Source organism: Typopeltis vanoorti, chromosome 19 (genome assembly GCF_054136105.1).
Source record: "Typopeltis vanoorti isolate ZY-2024b chromosome 19, IOZ_Tvanoo_1.0, whole genome shotgun sequence".
Lineage (NCBI taxonomy): Eukaryota > Metazoa > Arthropoda > Arachnida > Uropygi > Thelyphonidae > Typopeltis > Typopeltis vanoorti.
This window is the reverse complement of record NC_143567.1, coordinates 33,657,767-33,678,802: the sequence shown is the minus strand read 5'-3', so window position 1 is coordinate 33,678,802 and position 21,036 is coordinate 33,657,767. Positions and strand designations below refer to the sequence as shown.

At 36.0% G+C, this 21,036-nt stretch overlaps 1 protein-coding gene across 1 annotated transcript in view; it reads right to left on the bottom strand.

Annotated features, from left to right (window-relative positions):
- LOC150095987 (uncharacterized) overlaps positions 1 to 21,036 on the bottom strand; it is a 340,717-nt gene that overhangs the window by 185,571 nt on the left and 134,110 nt on the right. The window contains exons 5-6 of the mRNA XM_090409460.1: positions 9,322 to 9,551; positions 6,433 to 6,519 (exon numbers count right to left, since the gene is read on the bottom strand). Of these exons, the coding sequence (XP_090265586.1) occupies positions 6,433 to 6,519; positions 9,322 to 9,551 (317 nt within the window). The remainder of the gene's footprint in view (positions 1 to 6,432; positions 6,520 to 9,321; positions 9,552 to 21,036) is intronic.

Below are 21,036 nucleotides of genomic sequence, written 5' to 3'. Positions count from 1 at the left end.
AGTAACACTGATTTGGAAGGAGGAGAGGACACATGGGAGGAAGGAAATGGATTGTGTGCAGTTACTAAGGGATAACTACCTGAGACAGCATGTAATGGAGTATACTAGGGGTTCGAGAGTGCTTGACCCAGTAACTGCATCTGAGAATTTGACTGTAATGAATGTGACCACATTGCCAACAACTGTTGAGAGTGATCATAAGGTCTTGACCTGGGAGGAGGCTAAATGTGTGGATTTTTCAATTAAGACAGGGTACATGTGGATTTACTAGGCTGGTAAGTATGACAAGCTTAGTAGATTGCTTGGTTCAGTGCCATGGCATGTAAAACTTCAAGGGCTGGATGTTGATAGTGCATGAAAGTGGTAAAGGAGTGTTTAAAAGACGTAATGGCTGACTGCATCCCTAGAGTCCGGATAGTAAATCAAGTGGGAATTAAATGGATAAATAACACCATTAAGCTTGAGCTGCAAAAAAAAGAAACTGTGCAGGGAATTTAAGGAAAAAGGTCACCTGCAGGCACACAAACAGCATAAAGCACAGGCCAGAAGGGTAACTAGTGTGGTAAGAAAAGGAAACGCAGATTAGTAACGCAAGCAAAAGATGATCCCAAACAGTTATTTCGATATGCTTCAAGCAAAAGAAAAAATGTATACAATAGAATGATTTTAAGGAATGCCGATGGTAGGAGGTAACTGAATCAGTTGAAATAGTAGAATCATTAAGTGAGCACGTTGCAAAATATATCATCCAGGTGGTGATATTGCAGGGATCAGGTAGATCATGCCACAGTAACCAATAGCTTATACAGGAACTGAGGTGAATGAAATGTAGTTGAATAGTATATTACAAAACCATGATGTGAATACATCTCTGGGATTGGATGGTATACTAGCTCGGGTATTATGTGAAGCGGCAAAAGAATGGTTGACCTGGGTTAGTCCCAGGGGGAAAAGAGTTCCATTGTATAAAGGAGGCTCCAAGACTGCTGTTGCAAATTACCGACCGATCAGCATATCAGGAGTCACTGTCAAGGTTTTAGAGAAAGTAGTCAAGAGCAAAATACAGGAATGGATAGATGATAATACGATACTGTATGGGGGAAGCATGGTTTTGTGAAGGGTAGATCATGCCACAGTAACTTGCTCATGTTTTATAACACAGTGATGGCTGAACTGGATAAGGGTTTACAGTGATACTGCTGGACCTTGCTAAGGCCTTTGACAGGATACCACATGGAATTCTAATCAGTAAACTGCAGCATATGGGGATGGATATAGGGTTGGTGAGATGGATAGGAGGATGGTTGATGGAGAGATATCAGAGAGTAGTTTATTCAGAAGTAGAGTCCAAAAGAAGGTCTGTGACTAGTGGTGTGCCGCAGGATTCTGTTCTTGCAACATTGCTATTTAATTTGTTCATTAACGATATAGGAAAGGATCTAAGAGGAACTGTTCATTTGTTTGCTGATGATGCAAAGTTGGGTAGAGCAATAGTGAATGCACAGGATGTCAAAATTTTGCAGGATGATTTGGATAGATTGGGAGACTGGGCTAAGGAGAATGGATGCAAGTTTAATGTGGCAAAGTGTAAGGTTATGCATTTTGGGGTGAAAACATTAGCAGCAGTATACCACGTTGGTGGAACTGTACTCCAGGAGATTGATGAGGCCAGGGATTTGGGAGTGTTGGTGGATAAGGAGTTGAAGTTTAGGGGAAACATCACAAAAGTGGCTAAATCAGCTCATCAACTCACTTGGTTGTTGAAAAATACTTTGACGAGCAGAGACAAGCAAGTTATTGTTCCTCTGTTTCGAGCCTTGATAAGACCCCATCTCGACTACTGTGCCCAGATTTGGTCACCTAGGTTTCTTCTTGATTGGGAGGAGGTAGAGATGATCCAGAGGCGAGTGATCAAGATGATAGCTGTCTATGGAATGAACCTTAAGAGAACAGGTTGAAGATCTGTGGGTTACAGAAATTGGTTGATAGGTGGAAAAGGGGTGATATGATTGAGACATTCAAATTACTGAAGGGTTTTTACAAGATTAATTCATAGGAAATTTTTCAGAATCTGGTAGTGGGAGAACTAGGGACTATCCATGGAAACTGAGCAAGGGTGTTAGAACTAGGTTTTTTTACTTGGAGAGTGGAATAAGCTGCCTGAGTTTGCTGTGGGTGCCATAACTGTAAATGAATTCAAAGCAAAGTATGATAGATATTGTGCAGATGCTGAATAGTTGTTCTTGACATGATGTTTAGGGCTTCCCTCAATGAGTCTAAGGACTCCTTGGAGATGCCCGTAATAATAATAATAATTTTATTTTTCACCAATTTGATTTTGGGATTATGCTGAAAGATTATGTTGAGTATTTGGTTTGATTGTGAAATCTGTTTTCTTTAACTTATTTTGCAAAACAGAACTATCCTAATCCCATGACTATAAAAAATCATAATGCTCGATGAAGACACCAATAAATTAGAACTTATTTTGCTAGAATCCCTAGTTTATCTTTGTGTATCTATAATTTACCCAAGATACACAAGAAAGATATTCCTCTTTGCCCAATTGTCACCTGCATAGATACACCTACTTACTGAACAGCTAAATTTTTAGCATTCTTATTGAAGCTCAGACTGACAACTCTTGTTCATTTATATATATATATATATATAAAAAAAAAATCCTCTGTTTTTTTTATAAATGAGCAGGATATACATCCTCAGGTTTCATTTTGGGTACATTATATACCCAGTGTTTTGGCTATCTGGCCCAATAATGAAGACATATTACCTAGTTGTTTTTTTTTGTTTGTTTTGTTTTTTTTAATTTAATATAAACAATCTACATCCACAAATAAACTTACTATGGAAATGGAAAAAGATAAATTGTCTTTTTTAGATATTTTACTCCTTTGTTTGCCATCAGGAAATTAATTACATCCATTTATTGAAAACCACTTTCACTGGCCACTACATTCAACAGCAGTCAGCTCACCATCCATCACAAAAGACTGGAATTATAAAAACTTTATTGCAACATGCACATACTGTTTGTTCTATACCTCAACTATTACAGCAGGAACTCTTAAACATTAAACAATTATATGAAACTCAGTGGCTTCTCAGAAAAGACCATGCAACAGCGTTTTAATTATTATAATCCTGGCTCAAATGACAAGGAAATAGTATGTTGAGTTCCAATTCCTTACATTTCTGGCATCTCAGAATCCATTCCCAAAATTCTTAAGAAATACAATTTAGTAGCTACTTTTCTTCCTATCAACAAAATATCAGCATGGTTTCCGGCTTCCAAAGATAAACAGTCTCCTCTGGCTCTCTCTGGTGTCTATCAAGTTCCTTCTAACTGTCATAATTCTTACTTCGGACAAACTTGCCCTATAGAAAAGAGAATACAGGAACACCAATCTTACATTAACAGTAGTAAATCTGAAAAATCTGGCTTGGCAGAGCATGGAATAAATACAGACCCACAACATTCTATGGTCTGAAACACACTTCATCAATGTTGGTATAAATGTGAATGCGTGTTTAAAAAAAGCGGCGAGGCCTTACTTCACCGTCTCAACTTAAATCGGAATGAATGCTCCTCTCTCTCTCTGATATGGGAAAGTTATTTTAATCACACATCAATAATTTCTTTTAAACAGCTAATGAATTATCAATATTGCAATACTGATCAGTTCTACCAATATGTTGTTTAATTCTCATCACTGACAATGGCGTGTAATATTCAGGTTGAAATATATGGCCTTATATAAATAGTATTAGTTATCCCTTGTGTTTTTTCATGTTAACAGAAGAAACCATTCAAGATCATCTCACCAAGCTTTAATCTCTGATACAATAATATAAAGGGATACTGCAAGGAATAACCAACTGTAGAGATGTTTAATATTGATAAACATCTAGTTTAGAACAAAATGTTTTTCATACTTTTCTCATAAATTAAATCAAATGTATGATTTTATTATACATATCTCAGATAATAATAATAATAATAATAATATCATTATTATGACATCTCCAAAAGATGTCACAACACAAGGACTCAAAGGATCTTCACTCTAAATAACCGAATGTCTATGCTACTTAATCCTTCATCTAGACACACACACAACACTACCACTCACTAACATTATTTTTGTCTGTAAACTGTATTCTACTGGCCAATTTGACTGAATGCAAGATGAAAAATACTTAATTTCTGGGAAGGGAAACCTTGCTACCTCTGTATGAGATTAGCACTTACATTCAACTGAAAAAAGCCTATGTAAAAATTTCTCTTGTCATGATGGAGAATCTCAAATCTTTTCCAACCAAAGGCCTCGATGTCCTATCATTCTTCCCATTGTGCTGCAGAGTTACCAGATTATATATTTGAATCTGTTTTATTCAAATTGAAGATTTAATGTCAACATAATATGTTATATTATGAAGATATTATATTATAATATATTATATATATAATATTATAATATAAAATCACTGACCAGGCATACATACCCATACTTGAAGTAGAAAAAGCTCAAAGGCTTGAAATGTGGAAAGGCAGCAGGAGTAGATGATATTCGACCAGAAATGCTGAAGTATGGTGGTATAAAAGTCTTACAGTGGCTGCACTGCATAGTTCAGAAAGCCTGGACAGAGGGACGAATTCCGATGATTGGAGTAGAGCTCTCATGTTACCCATATATAAAAAGGGAAATAAAACAATGTGAGAATTACAGAGGTATTTCCCTACTGAGTATTCCTGGCAAGATCTATGCAAGTATATTTGAGAAACGGTTGAGAAGAATTGTGGAAGAAAAGCTGGGTGAAGAACAAGCTGGATTCAGGCCAAATAGAGGCTGTCAGGATCAGATCTTCACGACAAATAATCGAGAAAGCATGGGAATATAACAAAGATCTGTATTTAAGTTTTGTTGATTTGTAAAAGGCATATGACAAGGTGCCAAGAGAGAAGCTATTCAATACGCTGCAGTTATATGGTGTCAATGGGGCATTATATCAAGCAATACTTAGTCTTTATTTGAGTTGCAAGTCAGCAGTTAGAATTGAAGGAAGTAGAGGCAGACGGTTTAATGTTAAATCTGGTGTGAGACAAGGATGTACATTATCCCCTCTGTTATTCATTATCTATATGGATCACATTAGGAAGGAAAGTGGTATTAAACATGATATCAAAATTGGAGATGTTAATGTCAGCTCTTTGCTATATGCGGATGATGTTGTACTTCTAAATAAATCCGCTACAAGTCTGCAAGATTCTCTGACCAAATTGAATAACTGTTGTAATAGATATGGTATGAAGGTCAGCAATAAAAAGACAAAGACAATGAAAATAGGCAGAATCATTGAAAATGTCAACTGTGTTGTGAATGGAGAACCTGTGGAAGAAGTAAAACATTTCAGCTACTTAGGCACCATTTTTACTGAAGATGGTAAATTAAATATGATGTAATTTTTGATGTGATAAATATGATGTGATAGATGATGTAATTTTTTCAATGATGTAATTTTTTCATGTAGTACTGTCATATCCTGTACACCCCTTGAGGGTACATGGCAGGAATTTGATGATGATGATGATGATGATGATGGTAAATTAAATATAGAAATAGACAACAGAATCAGCAAAGCTGGTATGGTGGGAAGTCAATTGAATAAATTCATATGGAATAAGAGAGAAATTAGTTGGAACATTAAATTAGCCGTATACAAGACAGTGTTCAAACCAGTTTTAACTTATGGATCTGAGAGCTGGATCAGAAGTAAAACACTTGACCAAAGACTAGAGACTGCAGATATGAGAGTCCTGAGAAAGATTAGAGGCATGAACAGATGGCATCAATGGCAATATCATATTAAAAATGAGGATATTAGGAAAGAACTTGGCATTGTCAGCATCCAGGAATGCATTAGCAGACCTAATCTCAGGTGGTATGGTCACTTAAATAGAATGGGAGAGAAAAGATTAGCAAAACAAGTGTTCTCTGCCAGGTTGGCAGCAAAACGACCCAGAGGAAGACCAAGATATAGGTGGATTGATACGGTACAAAGTGCCTTAGACGATAGAAATATAAGATCTGATAATGTTGGAGTCTTGACAAGTAACAGACTGATTTGGTGGAAAATTGTAGGTAGGAAGTTAGTAATGATGTAATTTTTTCATGTAGTACTAACATATCCTGTACACCCCTTGAGGGTACATAGCAGGAATTTGATGATGATGATATTATAATATAATACAATAAAGAATATATTATATTCTTTATTTCATTAGCAGTTCAAATGTTTCAAAACTATTTCACGGAAATAGTTTAAAAAATGCTTTCATTTTGCATTGCAAAACAAAATTTCTACATTTTACACAAATACTCAACTAGAAATATATTGCAAAGAATTACTTACCAGCATGAGAGCTGTTTCACCATGATCATCCTGAACATCTTTGTGTGCTCCAGCATTTAAGAGCATTTCCACAATCCGAGTATAACCCTATGTGAATGTATACAGATAATTTTAATATTTTATGATATCACCTACCATCATTACCTTAAGTTAACTATTAACATCATTAAGCAAACAAAGTTTGTGCCTGAAGTATCTTTCAGGACTGGGGCAACTCGTGGCAAAGGTAGTATAACCTCTCATCACTTGCCTTAGTATCCCATAATGCAAAGCACATCTCCTTGCGGACATGTATAATGCTATGCATTAAGGGAAGGGTCACTACCCAGACCGGTTTTGACCTTTATTGAGGTCTCATCAGTGGGAGCCAGACCCAGAGGTCATGATACTAAGGTGGAAGTAATGGAGAAGTCATATTTTTCCATATGAGTTACCAAAAGGTGTCACACCTTATTATTAAAATACTCTGGATTAGAGATAGATAGTTGTTGAAAGTTTTTCACTTGGTTATATTATAAATTAAAGATACCAAGAAATTATATACTTGGTTTAATCCACTGTCCTGAAAGATACTTCAGGTGCAAACTTTGTTTGCTTACACTTGGATAATGGGTTAAACCAATATATAATTTCTTGGTATCTTTAATTTATAATATAACCAAGTGAAAAACTTACTAACATCATTGTTGTTCAGATGAAGTTAAATTCAGTATATATTACACCATGTATTTACTTATACTGTAATGCATTTATTTTGTAATGTGAACCCCCCCCCCCCAACAGTGTAAGGTCATAAACCTATACATTAGTATGAGGACAAAAGGCTGGATTACCCAGACACTCTACTAGCAACCAAGAATGAAATTTTTTTCATCTACCTCAGGATCTCTAATAAGCAAGGCAACAGGTCTCAATGGGTAATTCATCTTTTACTTACTCTTATAAGTAATTCTCGTAGAAAGGCTTCGATGTTGGTTAAACATGCTTATTAAATAATTTAAGGAATTTACAACGTACACAGGATATAAATTAAATTAAACTTTAATCTATATTTCTAATATTTTGGCAACGTTACGTTGCCATCTTCACAAGAACTTAAAATAAAGACACGTGCATGTAGGCACTACACATAGTAAATGAGGAGAAAGCAGGAAGCTATTGTTTCTCCTAAAAGTCCTGATGGTGCCGCTAGTGGGCTATGTAGGTATTCTTGGCCTGAAGGTCTTCTGATGTAAGTCTCCCAAATTTAGGGCAGTGTCTTTATTTTAAGTTCCTGTGAAGATGGCAACGTGACGTTGCCGAAATATTGGAAATATAGATTAAAGTTTAATTTAATTTATATTCTGTGTACGTTGTAAATTCCTTAAATTATTTAATAAGCACTCTTACAAGTAGTATTAAATTTTTCTAATAAAAATACCATTTACTGAAATGACAGTGATTTACTTATATTGAAATTAAAATCTACTTTAAAAAGGAAAATTAAATTAAGCCATACCTGTTCAACTGCCAAGTGGACTTCATTAGCTAATTCATAAAAAAATTCAGATATTTATGAGAAAAACATCCTATAATAACTAATTATTCTGCTTTTCATCCATAATAAACTCAGTTTAACTTATGAAAACTTCATTACACATTAACCTGTAGATGTACTACTGCAGTTCTGATTATGGTGTTTGATGATGGCCAAGGGCTAAACTCCATAAATGAACTGATAACAGTAGGATTAATGGGAAGTCACAACAGCAATCTACTTACACATTACATTAAGCAACAGATTGTTTTGGACCAAGGAGATGCATATACATTTGCATATATTTTGTAAAAACAGTAAGAGTGATACAAGTTGACATTTAAACTAGAATGGGATTGGAAAGCAGATTAGGTAAGTAGAATAGGAGATTGGCTCTGATAGGTACCAAAATGTTGTGTATTGGGGAGAATTATCCCAGAAGGAAGGAAGGTGCATCATAGAGATTCATTTTATGGATATTATTGTTTAACTCATTCCGGTTAATACTAGATGCTTCAATGGGGATATATTTTTTTTTTTTTTTTTAGATGATGAAAAGTTGGAGAGAAGTGAAGCAGATGTGGTGCTGCAGAAGGATAATGGCTGATGGCACATGAACAGGCAATGTTGAAAGTAGAAAGTTGTGAAATCTGGAAGGCAAGAGTGGGATGTTCATCCATTATATACAACTGATGCGGGGTATCTTCAAGGAAGCAAAGGAAATAAGGGCCCTGAGTATGATGGCGAACAAGGATTCGAAATTTGCAGCCATAATGCCTGAACTGTAAGCGTGAAAATGGATTATAGCAATGATAAACAGGACACACATGTCTAAGTAAAGAGGTTAACAGTTATCTACAAAGTGTTAATCATTTCAGGCTACATATGTATTACTATGGCAGCTGGTTTTCAAGCAGATGAAAATATTCGGAAAGGATCCAGAGAAAGACTAAGGTAGCATTGCATCTCTAAAATATTAGGTATGAAGATAAATTGAGGGAATGCCACTTGCACAGTCAAGCAGATAAGAAGAAGGCAATATGACTGACATAAATTGACAAAAAAAATATGAACTAGATTAGAGGGAGAAAGGGGGGTAGAATAAGGAGCCAACTATGTTGTATACGAAGAGTGTAAGCATGGAATTGAAAGGCAGAATTTTTGGTATAGTAACTGGTGAATGAAATGTATTGTCTGAGAATGTGGCAATTCCATAAATTTTCATTTATGGAACTTTTGTTTCTTCATGAATATTTTTCTTCAATAATTCAGTTTTTCTTGTTCTATTGTCTATTTAACTTCTTCTTTAGTAAAAAAAAAAAAAAGTTTTTTTTATGTTAATATAAGATATATTAAAAGTTCATCATTCTTACCTGACTGCATGCCATCATTAGAGTTGTAAAACCAGTTTTACACTGGGCATTAATATTTGCCCCGCTATTTAGAAGATATTCAACTATTTTTTCAGATCCTGAGGCTGTTGCTGTCATTAACAGAGTTATTCTATCTGGATCAGATTGCTCCATATCAGAATGATCACTTTTTTGCAGAACCTCTTCCAGCATACTACAATCTCCATTCTTCACGGCTTGGTGTAAATCACCTAAAAATTTCAAGATATTATCTTCAAACTTAATGAAATAAATTTAAACCATGAGAATACAAACTTAATAAATTTAAACTAGCAAGTATTTACTTGCACACTATCCTTTCCAAATTGGGAAGCACCATTAATAATGACTTTTCTTCTTCTATACAATATCTGAAAACTCACAATTATAACTAGCCGATAATTAAACCATATCTATGACTATGAATCAATGAGATTATGAAACATATTTGTTGGTACATTCTAAGTGACTGTTTATTTCTAAACAGTCATTTCCAGAAAACTGTGAGGAATAATAGTTAACTTTTCTTCTGTAAATGTTATTCTTTCTGAATGGTCTTAATGTTGTAAACCATATTATCAAGAAGCCTTTCAATTTTAAATGAGCTAAACATCATTCAGCGCAAAATCTAGAGAAAGATTTTACATGTAATGGATTTGTGACAACCAAAACTGAAAAAAAAAAAAGATTTTTGGTTGTTGAACAACAACAGTCAAGCTCACTGTTGTAGAAATGCAAATCTGAGCATAATGCAATAAATCACATTCTAAGGCAGCCCATAATCGTTATATTCTAATTTTATATCCAAATAAATACCTGCTTAATGTTATATTTTGATGCTTAAAATTAGCAAATAACAGCAGCTTCAAAGCAACATTACAATAAAATGTGGCTAAAGAATTTTGAGTGAGTCATTATGCGAGTCTCTACAAGTCAATCTCTACTCGGACTAACCTGCACCTCTGATCTTTCCTGGCACAACCACATTTCAACTATAACTTCCACAGCTGCCAAAAAACTTGGTGTACCCTTTTCACCCAAGACTCTACTTCCCACATTCACAGCTGCTAACTCTATATAAAGCCCAAATCTTCCCAGCCATGGAATATTGCTCCCATATTTGGGATGGAGCACCGATATCCATCCTCTCAAAGATTACTACTCATTTCCATCCAGAAGAGCGCAATCTGGCTGATCCCTCTCTCTCTCTCACATACCAACCAACTTCAATCCCTCTCACAGACGTTCAGTGTCTGCCTTATGCCTCTTCTACAGATACTTTCATGGACAGTGACTGTCAATAAGAATTCCATTAAATATTTTAAAGCTGAATCCACTGTTGTTCAATTTATGTTTTTAGCTTTTTTTTTTCCAATTATTCCAATGTAACATGTTAATAAGATGGTCTCTGTGGTTTGAAAAATTTGAGTGTGTTCTAAGAAATTATTATTATTCCTGATACCTCCAAGGAGTCCGAAGACTCATCACGGGAGGACACCTACAACTGTCTCAACCATTACACCGAATCTTTACCACGAATCATCTCCATAAATGCCATCTATCACCCACCACCACCACAACTAGTATTTTTTGTCTGTAAATTGCGTGTGTTCTGAAGGCCCGATTTGTCTGTATCCGGGATGAAAAACCTGAGTTTCCGGGAGAAAAAAACCCTGCTACCTCCGTATGATATCGGCTACCTCACCTTCGATTGAAATCGTCTAGATAAAGATTCCTCCCATCGCGACGAGAATTGAAGGGCGCAATGTACCGTTGTTCTTCCAATTGTGCTATGGAGGTGCAAAAGACTGCAGGAGCACTTGCAGTCTATTTCTTTTTGTGTATGATGCATTAAGATAAAACAGTTATAAAACTAATTACAGTCCTCTGTCAGCCTGGTTGGACAAGTGGTTAGCATATCCACTCTCCAACCAACAGGTTGCAGATTCGAATACCACTGTAAGCCTGTTTATGTTTGTCTTCAGGTGGCAGATGAATTTTATCATCTGCGTGAGACCACAACCTGCCTTATTGGAGGCCTGAAGTACCTTGAAAAAGTTCCATGTTTGGTCTCTAGAGCAAGGTTTCTGGGGTTATGTAAAAAATAAGTAAAAATAGAATCAATCAATAAAAATAGAAAAAAATCTTCAGTCCATCAGTCCATGGTATAAACATACTAGCGATTTACAAATAAACCTTTTGTGGGTGGGAGCCACATAAAAAAAAAACTTCCTTAGTAAATGACAAAAGAAACACTGTAAGATGAATTTACCCTCAGGGTAATGTTCAAAATGAACTCTACTGCCAGCCACACAGCCACTGAGACATCTCTCTGTTGATGGCTTCACACACACTCAAGTTTCTGGCTGTGTGTGTGGGGGGGGGGGGGGGGGTAGTGCATGTATGTTCAACATGTTCTTACAGTTCGTCATTCCCTACTACAGCAGAGTACACCAATGATTTCAAATAGCTCAACAAATAAACAGCACAGGATTAATCAAGCGACTGAGGAAATCATGTAACTGGCCTAGCCGAACCACTCTCTCTTTCAGGAAATCTCTGATCAAGATATCCTCAGGCCTCAAGATCGAAGTGTGTAATGAAGCTCCATCATTCATGAACCCCCCATGTTTCTCCTCCATGACAAGGGACTATCATCAAGCACAATCATGGAAGATGTTTTCTACCAGAGTAGAAATTGAAAGATTGAATATGTAAGATTCTGGTGGATAATGGTGAATTCGTCTCATCCATAGTAATAAATCGATGCACAAAATCACTTTTATTCTTGTTAAAATGCTCCAAGCACTGTTCAGAGATTTTCATGCGAGTGCATTTTTGATCTGCTGTGAGCAAGCGTGGCACCCATCTTACGCAAAGCTTTTTCATATGCAATTCTTCGTGCAAAATATATCCTCAAAGTTCTTTTGAAATGCCTAATCTCAACAATTTCACGCACTTTGACTCACCAGTCATTCAATACCATATCATGCACTTGATCAATGATTTCTAGTGTTGTTACACTTTTTTTACGTCCTTCACGTGGATCATCTTCAAGGCTAGTACGGACATGTTTAAACTCGGAAATCCATTTCTTAATTGTCGAAAACAAAGGAAAACAGTGCCCATAAACATTTATGAACTTCAAATGAACTTCTTTTGGCGTTATACCTTCTTTTACAAAGAATTTTATAACTGCACGATACTCAATTTTATCCATTTCAAGGGATACAGACAACACTTTTGCTTCAGACAGCTGTATAAAACAAACTACCAGATAGAATGACTTGCAATTTCACATGCATGCTTATGACAGATCTTCCAACTTAGAAAAAAATAAATAAATCTTGCCGATAGTGTTGTCATCTATGATCGAGGTTGAGAACTTTTCAGACCACCCTCGTACTAGGGACATATGACACAAGGTGGTTTCCCGTTGCCTTTCTTGCCATTAGTATTTACCACTGTAGCCATGTGTGTTCACGTGACCTGTTTGTCAGTTTTGTGGGATGAAAAACTCTCCACCACAGTATGAGACCGGTTAACTCACCTTTAGTCAAAAGAGACCAAATAAAGGTTTCTCACATAATGGACGGGAATCGAACCCAGGTCTTTCTAACCAAAGGGTGTCGCCTATACTGACTGAGCTATGGAGGCTCTAAGCCAACTATTTCACACAGAGAAAGAAAAAGAAAACAGTTTTGGCAATACATAAGCAAACTTCTTTTTGAAGATGAGGCTCATGAACCATCTGAGATTTACCACTTGCCATAACTTGGCTCATCTAATTGACAAACATCTTTATTTCTTATTCCATCAATGAAATACAGTAATATTTCGGTTAGCTCTCAGGATACGTTTCTAGAACATAGAATACTAACCAGGATATTTCCACGTTTCAGCAAAACAGTGTTAAATGGGGTCAGTATAACATTTTATTAGATGGGTGAAAATACAAATGCAGTAGAACAATAACGAACTTTTATTTTGCTGGATTTCCAACCAGCACCTTTAGAGTACTAATTACAAATGTGGTAAACACATAGCACTTCATTAGATAGTTGTAGAAACCATTCAAGCTGTAACTAAAAAGGAATAAAAGTCCTAACAAGGTCCCTTTAGGGACTGGATAAAAATGAAGTTAATTCAGAAAAGGCATGTTAATGTGATCTTAGAATGCTGTCTCCCAGATCTTAGGTAAATTAATGCAGTCACATTAGCTGAGGTTATGGAGGATGCTTCATAGATGTTGCCAAATCTAAAATAGTCTTTCAGATCTATAGTGACTGCTATGCAGCAAAGCTGTCTTCTGTTTAAACTGTGTGAAGGAACATAATGAACCTATTCTGACGGTTCTCACTTGCCACACAGATAACTGTCGTCATCATCATCATTAAATTCCTGACATGTACCCTCAAGGGGTGAAGAGGATATGATAGTACTACATGAAAAAAATTACATCGTTACTAACTTCCTATCTACAATTTTCCTCCAAATCAGTCTGTTACTTATCAAGACTCCATCATTATCAGATCTTATATTTCTATCATCTAAGGCACGTTGTACTGTATCAATCCACCTATATCTTGGTCTTCCTCTGGGTCGTTTTCCTGCCAACCTGGCAGAGAACCCTTATTTTGCTAATCTTTCCTCACCCATTCTGTTCAGGTGACCATACCACCTGAGATTAGCTGTGCTAATGCATTCCTGGATACTGAAAATGCCAAGTTCTTTCCTAATATCCTCGTTTTTAATATGATATTGCAATTGATGCCATCTGCTCACGCCTCTACTCTTTCTCAGGACTCTCATATCTGCAGTCTCTAGTCTTTGGTCAAGTGTTTTACTTCTGACCCAGCTCTCAGATCCATAAGTTAAAACTAGTCTGAACACTGTCTTGTATACAGCTAATTTAGTGTTCCAACTAATTTCGCTCATATTCCATATGAATTTATTCAATTGACTTCCTACCATATCAGCTTTGTTGATTCTGTTGTCTCTTTCCATATTTAATTTACCAACTTCACTAAAAATCATGCCTAAGTAGCTGAAATGTTTTACTTGTTCCACAGATTCCCCATTCAAAACACAGTTGATATTTTCAGCGATTCTACCTATTTTCATCGTCTTTGTCTTTTTATTGCTGACCTTCATACCATATCTATTACAACAGTTATTCAATTTTGCAAACTTGTAGCGGATTTATTTAGAAGTATAACATCATCTGCATAAAGCAAAGACTGACATTAGCATCTCCAATTCTGATATCATGTTTAATACCACTTTCCTTCATAATGTGATGTATATAGATAATGAATAACAGAGGGGATAATGTCCATCCTTGTCTCACACCAGATTTAACATTAAACCATCTTCCTGTACTTCCTTCAATTCTAACTGCTGACTTGCAACTCAAATAAAGACTAAGTATTGCTTGATATAATGCCCCATTGACACCATATCACTGTAGTGTATTGAATAGTCTCTCTCTTGGCACCTTGTTCGTATGCCTTTTCCAGATCGACAAAGCTTAAATACAGATCTTTGTTATATTCCCATGCTTTCTCAACTAATTGTCATAAAGTGAAGATCTGATCCTGACAGCCTCTATTTGGCCTGAATCCAGCTTGTTCTTCACCAAGCTTTTCTTCCACAATTCTTCTCAACCGTTTCTCAAGTATACTTGCATATATCTTGCCTGGAACACTCAGTAGGGAAATACCTCTGTAATTCTCACATTCAGTTTTATTTCCCTTTTTATATATGGGTACTATTAGAGCTCTACTCCAATCATCAAGAATTCGTCCCGCTGTCCAGGCCTTCTGAACTATGCAGTGCAGCCACTGTAAGACTTCTTTCCACGATACTTCAGCATTTTTGGTCGAATATCATCTAACTCCTGCTGCCTTTCCACATTTCAAGCCTTTAATGGCTTTTCTACTTCAAGTGTGAATATGTATTCCTCAGTGAATGCCTGTTGAGTGTTTTTTTACCACTCTGCTATCACTGCTTGTTTCATTTAGCAATTTTTCAAAGTAATTGCTCCATACTTCAATGATATCTTTTTTTCTCCCATTTTCATGTCACCTTTATCATCTCTAACTCCTTGTACAGCACTCTTTCCTCCATTTCTAAACTTCTTCAACAACCTCCAGAATATCTTACCGCCTTCTTGATATTTATTTTCTATGTTCTTGCCAAAGTCCTCCCATGACTTTTGTTTAGCCAGTTTTACACAGTGTTTAGCTTGCTTACATTTGTCTGTGTATTCTCTAAGAGCACAAGCTGACTTATTTGCCAGGAACTTTTGATATGCTTTCTTCTTTTCCTTCACTGCCTCTTTAACTTCCTGTTTCCACCATGGGGTTCTGATTTTTCTATCCTTGCAGACAACCTCACCACATGTCTCTCTGGCTGAATCAATCGGTTTTCTTCAAGGTTTGCCACTGAATCTTTAAAGTTTGATTCCTGTTCTCAAACTTTTTCATGTTTTCTTCAATAATCTTTGTGTATTTTAGTCTACAGTTCACATCTGAGAGCTGCTCAACTTTTATTCGCTTTAAAACTTTCTTACATGTTATTCTTTTCAATATGAAATTGAATTTTATCCTGCTCAAGACTAAATAGTGATCACTTCCAATTTCAAATCCTCTGTACATTCTGGTGTCCTACACCAGGGAGAAAACATCACTATCAACAATAACAGAGTCAATGAGACTTTTCTTATTCCTTGCCTCATCTCTCCATGTGAATTTGTGCACATTTTTATGCTGGAACATGGTGTTAGTAATAACCAGTCCATGTCCTGAGCGGAAATCCAACAGGTATTTGCCATTATTATTAGTTTTGCTCTTTTCTCCAAATTTTCCCAAAACATTTTTGCATGTCTGACAATCATTTCCTACTCTGCTATTTAGATCCCCAATAAGGACCAACTCTTCCTTTTTCATTGTGTCAGTAACTTTGTCTAGAGCAGTTGTCGTCAAAGTGGTCGATAAGAACCCCCAGGGGTCGATATAACATTGTTAGGGGTCAATTCGAGCTCAGGGGTCGATTGGGGGGGGGGGTCGATAGAAAAATATGAGACATCATTGTACAGGTAATATTTAATTCGGTTAACTTGGATTACCTCCATCCTGAATGACAACGCAACTAAGAGTGAATCGTGGTAACAGTGACATGAATAGGACCTGTAAGATGGAGCAAGGTCATGAAAATAGTTACGGAGGACAATCAAGTAGGCCAAAATAATGTAATTACCAATAAACGGATGTCGGTGGTTCCCGTCTGCAGGCAGCAAGATTGCAACACGTGCGTGGTTGCTTATTTACTTATACTTACATGTATTCGATCCCAGTATCATTTTTGCACATCGACATACAAGTGAGCATCATTAACGTTTTAAAATTCATCAACATACATATTTTAATTCAATCGTTATTCATTCACGAACTAAACTTCTCTATGTTGAAGAATTGAGCAGGGCTGGTAGTTTTGTACATCCTATAGAAATATGTGAGTAGGTATATTATTTAGACTTATTACTTTTGCTTACTGACTTCAATTTTAATTATTTTGTTACAACCCCAGTAAACACAATGGCAGCTTCAGATTCCAAAAAGAAATGCAGACAATATTCGTTAGAATATTTGAAACTTGGGTTTATTGCTTTATTAAGAAACGAAACGAGGCCTACGTGTCTTCTTTGTGAAAAAAAGTTTCAGTAATGATGCAATGAAACCAGCAAAAATGAAAGATCATCTTCAAAGTCTCCATCCTGATAAGAAAGATAAAGATCTTGACTTTTTTAAAGAGCTGAAAGAGAAATACACACATCGACCAACTATAAAATCATTTATGAAAGCACCCGCCGAAGCTGACAATAAACAAGGATTAACAGCCTCTTACAATATTTCTTTTAATATAGCAAAAAAAGGAAAACCATATACAATTGCAGAGGACATTGTTATACCCGCAATCAAAGAAGTAATTGAAACCATAATGAAAAAAGATTCTAGTCCTGTATTAAAATGCTTACCAATGAGTGTGAAAAGGCGTATTGTTGAAATGGCTGAAGATGTAGAAAAAACTGTAGTATCAGAACTCAAAAATAGTAAGTTCTCAATCCAATTTGATGAATCTACATTCGATAGTGCTATTCTTATGGCTTATGTAAGATATTATAGTAAAACCAAACATCAAATTATTGACGAATTTTTATTTGCAAAATATCTTGAAAGTGATGGAATGGTGTTGACAATTTTTCAGTGATTGGAGGAATATTTAAATAAGTATGACATTCCATTTACTAATATAACAGCAGTAGTCACAGATGGCGCACCTGCAATGGTGGGCCGTTATCGAGGTTTCGCTGCCTTTCTGAAAGAAAAAGTTCAAAGTGTACATACTATTCACTGTGTGTTGCACCGAAACCATTTGGTGGCAAAAAAACTCTCAGTGACGAACTGCATCATACTTTAAGAGTGTGTATTAAATCTATTAATCAAATTAGAGCTCATCCTCTTAAATCTTGATTGTTTGCCAAACTTTGTGAAAAAAATGATGAAGTATCAAACCAATTACTCTTGCATACTGAAGTAAGAGGTTGTCTAGAGGTGCAAGTCTACAAAGATTTGTTGAGTTGTTCGACTCAACCCTAGAGTTTCTTTGAATTGAAGAGAAATAAGAATCATATTTTCTACTTGGCGGACTTATTTTCAAAATTTAATGACATACAGACCCTTCTACAAGGTAAAGATGTCATCACGATTATTCAAGCTCGGACGATTCTTTTAGGCTTCCAAGCTAAATTAGCCTTACTTAAATCATCATTGTTACGAAAAGATTTTCAGTACTTTTCGAATCTACGGCAATTGGAAGTAAACGATGAAGACTTGGAAATATACACAAAACATCTTCAAAATTTGAGCAACGATTTTAAATTGCGCTTTGCAGATTTTGAAAACATGCACATTACAGATTGGATTATCACGCCATTTTCTGCAGATATTGAAAATATCGAATGTAATTTACAAGATAAACTTATTGAATTGTCAGTGATCTTGAAGCTAAGATGCTTTTTAAAAATAGGAATTTAAGTTATTTTTGGACAAATATAAATGTTCTAAAAAAATATCCAAAACTTTCTGAAGTGGTACTCCCCTTTTTGCTTGCATTTCCAAGCTCGTGCATGGTTGATGCTGGTTTCAGCCATGTTAATTCCATTTTAACAAAACAAAGAAATAAGCTAGATACAGAATTCCGTGGCGATTTAAGGCTGAAACTTACTAATTTTGAACCCAACATTGCTAATCTTGTCAAGAGTCATGAGGCATACCCTTCACATTGACAACATTAGTAAATTGTATACTAAGTTAATAAAAGTCTTATTTTCATAGATATAAGGAAGATTGTATTATTGTTATTTTGTTATCTAAATGAAATTTTATATATTATTTATCCCTCCTATCAAATATGTAATGTTAAGAAGAACGTCAAAAACAATAACGTATCCCTTTGACGTTAAGCCAATATAATAATATATACTACATTATATATACAATAAACACTGTAACTACAAAATAAACAATCTAACTCACATAAGTGTCTTTTTTGCTTGTCCTATTATAATTACGTAATAGTAAAATAGAGGGGGTCGATAAAAAGTCAAGAAACTGTTGAAGGGGTCGACGGTAAAAGAAGTTTGGCGACCCCTGCTCTAGAGCCTCAAAAAATTCCTCCACTTCTACCTTAGTAGAGCCTCCTGTGGGACCATAGGCACAAATAAGTCTCATTCTGATATTTGCCCACATCACTCTACTTGAGACTGCCTGCCATTCAAGAAGATTAGCCTCGTATTTAGCGTTGAATACTATTCGATTGTCATTGCCTGAATATAACATTTTGTATTTATTGCTCAGAAAGATCTCTCCAGTTTTTGTCTTTTTTGTTTCAGTCACACCTATTATGTCAATCTGGTACTTATCTAATTCCTCAGCTAGCTCCATTTCTTTGCCATTCAGGCTTCTTATGTTGATAGTACCTATCTTGAACTCTGGTGATGTTGAGTTGGGGTGTGTTTCCAGATTTGTTCCAGTAGTTGACTTTTCACTGTTTGCCCTGATTCCCTGGCGATAACAACGGGGACCTTGTTTAACCGGGCAACGCCTCTGACATGAAATTTTGTCATGTTGTACCATAATTTTGTATTTTGGTTTAAGCTAAATACAACAAATACATTAAAATTCTCTGCAGACACCACACTCTCAAGCAATGCATTCCAATCATTCACAGACTTTCCATGCAAAAAATCTGCTTCTCATTCTCTTATACACATTTGCTCATACTCTCTTTATACAGCTTCGAGGGAAGACCTCTTGTTCTTTCCCATCTCCTACTATTTTATGAAAAACTTATTCGACGTTAATCCTATAACAACTATTTACCAACTTGTATGGTTCTATCATATTACCCTTCTTCCTCCTATGCAACAGACTCTGCAAATTGCATCTTCTCAACATTTCTTCATAGTCGACATTCCAGAGACTACCTTACTCAATTGCCACTGGACCCTTTCCAATATAGCTTCATCCTTTTGAAACAGAGGTGATAAATCTGTGCACAGTAGTTCATATGTTGCCTAATCAAGGCCTCATACAATGACACCAGAATCACCTTGATTATATAAATCAGTGTCCTCTGCATCTTACCAGAGTTTGTTGTGTTGTCCTCAGAATATTGTAATGTGTCTTCTAAATTTCAAATCCATATCCACCACAATCACTCCAAGAGCGCTTATTTCCTCCACCTCCAACAATATATTCCCACCAAGAGCAATACATCTCATTTTTGTTTTTCAAATTTTAAACACTTTACATTTTGCAACACTGAAGTGGCTTCCCCACTCCCATGCCCATTCACTCAGTCTATTCAAGTCTTCTTGTATGGTCACATCTGCTCTGCTTCTCATATTTTTTCCCAACTTTAAATCATCTGCAAACAAGTAAATATTCCTATTCAAATCTTCCCCAACATCACTGACACAGGTTAAACAGCAATGGCTATAAAATAGAACCCTGAGGCACACCATCAGTGACTTTTCTATTCTAGAACTTGGCTCCCCTATAAATAACTTGCTGTTCCCTATCAGATAGCCAATCTCCAATCCAATGCACGAGTCTAATATCCATTCCCATCCGCTCTAGTTTGACTGTCAACTTATCATGGTAATTATCAACAGCCTTTGCAAAATCTAAGTATACCACTGTGTAACCATCTTCCTCATGCAGTGCAGTGCAGCTATCACCTTATTGTAATAAGTAAGTAGATTACTAAAAGATGACCTCTCTCTTTAGCAAATCTGTGCTGTCCATCAGCAGATAATACCACTGCTGTCAATCCAATTTGGATTCTGTTTTTCACTAGCCTCTGCAACACTTTAACTACAACTGACACACAGATTGTCCTATAATTTGATGCTTGAGTTCTGTCACTTCCCTTACGAAGCAGTACAATCTTCCCTTCCTTCCACTCCTTTGAAACTTGACTCAATGTAAGACTCATTAATCAAATATGCCAAAGCATATGTCAACTCCCTGGCATATTCCTTCAAAATTCATGGTGATATATCATCAAGTCCCATAGCCTTATTAACATCCATTTTTTCTTTCTTTTTTTGGTCGTCATGCCGACGACCAT